This window comes from Melampsora larici-populina, assembly GCF_000204055.1.
Source record: "Melampsora larici-populina 98AG31 unplaced genomic scaffold MELLAscaffold_17, whole genome shotgun sequence".
NCBI classification, from domain to species: Eukaryota; Fungi; Basidiomycota; class Pucciniomycetes; order Pucciniales; family Melampsoraceae; genus Melampsora; species Melampsora laricis-populina.
Window position 1 is genome coordinate 1,504,635 of NW_006768781.1, and position 3,148 is coordinate 1,507,782.

The 3,148-nt window shown below is 43.8% G+C and overlaps 1 protein-coding gene across 1 annotated transcript; it reads left to right on the forward strand.

The window, feature by feature from the left end:
• Positions 1-230: 230 nt before the first annotated feature.
• MELLADRAFT_63108 (uncharacterized protein) lies at positions 231-877 on the forward strand (the record flags this gene model as incomplete). The annotated part of the gene is made up of 3 exons (XM_007409781.1): positions 231-489; positions 567-686; positions 789-877. 3 exons carry the CDS (start codon positions 231-233, stop codon positions 875-877), a joined length of 468 nt encoding a protein of 155 aa, XP_007409843.1.
• Positions 878-3,148: the final 2,271 nt, after the last annotated feature.

Sequence of the window (3,148 nt, forward strand, 5' to 3'; positions counted from 1 at the left end):
AATCCTAATCTACCTTTGTTGCGAAAAAAATAAAATCTTCAAAGCACACCTAAGCACTCATTTTTTTCGCATAAAGTGTCTCGAGCATACTTCATACCCACTATCAAACCCTTTTTGTTTCTGTTCTTCTTAAACACAAGCTTCATTGGAATTCGTGATCACCCACAATTGTTTTACAAGATCTCAACATCCGAACCGTTTTCAGCTTTGCCATCAATTCTTCACCAAAGATGGCTGTAATAAACACAAGACGCGATCACAGAATGGAGCAAAAGGCTGTAGAAAAAGGAGCGGACGTGATGTCGGTGAACAAGTTGCATATGATTGGTCAACTTGAGGATAATTATCTCCTCGATCAACCTGAGCACTATGGTCAACTTCAGTTTTTTCAACACGCCACTGGTATCACTGACAAGAGAAGATTGCGTAATCATATCATTTCTATTGCCAAGGAGGCATACGCTGTTTTCCCTTATCCGTGCATCTGGGGTGCGTTGCGTTTTCTTTATCTATGAGTTTATCAACTTTCTTCACCATATCGCTAAAAAGCTTGTTTCGATTTATAGCCTTGTATTTTTGTTACACTCGAGTCCTGACACATCCGGTCTATCAGCAAGTTTTGGAGCAGTCTCTACGCGATTCGGATCAGGGCCGACAACCAATCTTCCTAGATGTTGGCTCCTTCAGTGAGTACGATATACATCGATGATGAGAAAAATTGTGTCTCAACGTTGCCATAATCACTGACTCGCTGACCAATCTGGTGCGGTCTCCTCATTGACCCACAGTCGGCATCGATCTTCGACAGGCGGTGTACAGTGGAATGAAAAGGGATAATGTGATCGGAACTGACTTGATTGATGGTGAGCTGAGCTGAGGAATATCGTTCCAGTCGTCTAAAGTCAAGCCTTAAAATTGACAATCTTACTCTTCCGCGCAGATTGGGCAAGGCTTGGTGACAAGTTATTCTACGAACAAAATGGGGTTCCTTTCGTTAAAGGGAATATCTTTGATTCAGATTTCCTTGAGCCGAACCTTTCCAAGAAAAGAGAGTTACCTATCGATTTATTTGCCATCAAATCTTTGAGTGAATTAACCGGTCGCGTACGGTTTATCACTTGTAATTCCGTGTTTCATTTATTCGATGAAGAACAACAATTTGAATTGGCAAAACGACTTGCGTCTCTCTTGGATCAAAATCAAAGTGGAAGTGTGATATTTGGAAGTCATGTTGGTTCAGGAAACAGATGTGTGATCGAGCAGTAAGTCAATCACCAAGTCAACCTCCCAGGTTTCATAATGATGATGTTTTGATCATAACCTGCATCTTCTTCATCTTTTAGCACGGGCGAGCGAGGAATGTTCACGCATTCACCTGAGGTCAGCCTTATATCTATAACAATCTGATGACAACGCGTCTGATTTCTTTCCTTCCTTTGTTCTTTTTGATGTCGATGCAATTCAATCAGTCGTGGAAAGCCATGTGGGAACAAATTTACGACTCGACGCAGGCAAGAATTGAGGTTTATCTGGGCCCTCCCGAAAAGGTGACTCATTTACTAGGAGTCGGGGAGATGACGATGCTCTTCTGGTCGATCACCATCCTCTGAAAGAACAACTTCATCGCTGGGCTTGTGAAAGCACCGGAAACGAACTAGCGCGGTTATCCTGCTTCCTCAGATGTCTTGTGTCTTATTTGAATAAAAATATCAGCTACAAAGAGTGTAAAACTCTACTTATGTACTCGCAAGCGAGCTAGCCCCATGGGCAATTTGTCTATCTCTTTCCTAATTATAGAATTCTCTTCCAATGAAATCTCATTTTGCCACTGCTCTCATCAGAAATAGATAGTCCGTGGTTGCGAAGTGCGCCATACCTACACCACGGGGCAGCTGGCACATGATGATCAGGTGAAATCTGACTCTGCCAACAAATCCCGGGCTGTTTACACGATGCCACATCTACTGGCTACACATGGAAGCCAGCGTGACCATCACCTGAGATGACCTTGTGGCCACAAGGTGATGGCTCACCTGTTCATTAGGTGCCTGCTCACTTGATGAACAGGTGACGTGACTCAAACTATAACCAGGTAAGAAGGCTTGCCTGATGAACAGGTGAGCCATCACACACACTCATAGGGTACACCAGGGGGTAAACTTCCTCGGCCTCCGATGGTTCTGGATAGGTGTCCAGAAATACCGATGCGATGACGCTTATCAAGCGGTTCCAGTCACAAATTTTTTGAGAAGAGTGACTGGAGCTTGCCTGACACCGGTTGAACCACGTGTGACAAACACACGTACTTTGACCGGTCCCCACCTCCGTCTCAGGAACAATCCAGATGTCAAAACGGGATGAGGATCGTGACCGAGACGGTGATTTACGTCGCAGCTCATATCGTTTCACATCCCGGAACAATGTGAAACGGTAAGGATGCCGTTCCGCTCCTGCCCGAGTGTTGGCTGTGTGAAGTTGTTCACACAACAACTTTTGAAGGCAGTGAGATGATCTCGCTCCAACAAGATAACACAATCCTAACGGTTCAAATCCTGATCTGTTCTTTCTCTTATCATGCATTGTACCGCTTATTTTATTTCTGCAGTGACTTGGATCGTAATCAGTGCACATTGACGTAAATAAGATCATCAATCCTTATTACTTCTACTGACTTGACTTGTAGGTAGATCACATCGGAGAAGCTCAAAATCGAAAACTTTTGGCTTCAGCTTTAGCATACCTCACTTCGACAGCCAACCCGGTCTTGTTATATCGTCTTCCTGTCAAGAAATCTCTTTCGGCTCAACGCTCTCAACCTCGGGATCGTGCTGGTTCTCTTAGTTCGGTTCGCCTGCCTGGCTTGTCCTCATTACGCTCGCCACTTCGACCAACCGACTAGTTGATTCTTATTACTATATATTCCATCTGGAATCTTTGGTTTTACTCAAAGCTCTCATAGGATTGTTGTGCTTGAAACACTATAGCTGTAGAACTGTCCTGCCTTATTGAAGCGATGAGGGTTTATATGTATTTATAACGGTTATACGATGATAATAAGATAGGGAACTAAACTATATACAAAGTGTTGAACACGGCCTTATTTATAGGCGAACGTACTCATGGGTATGACCTCCATTTCTCCTCTCGT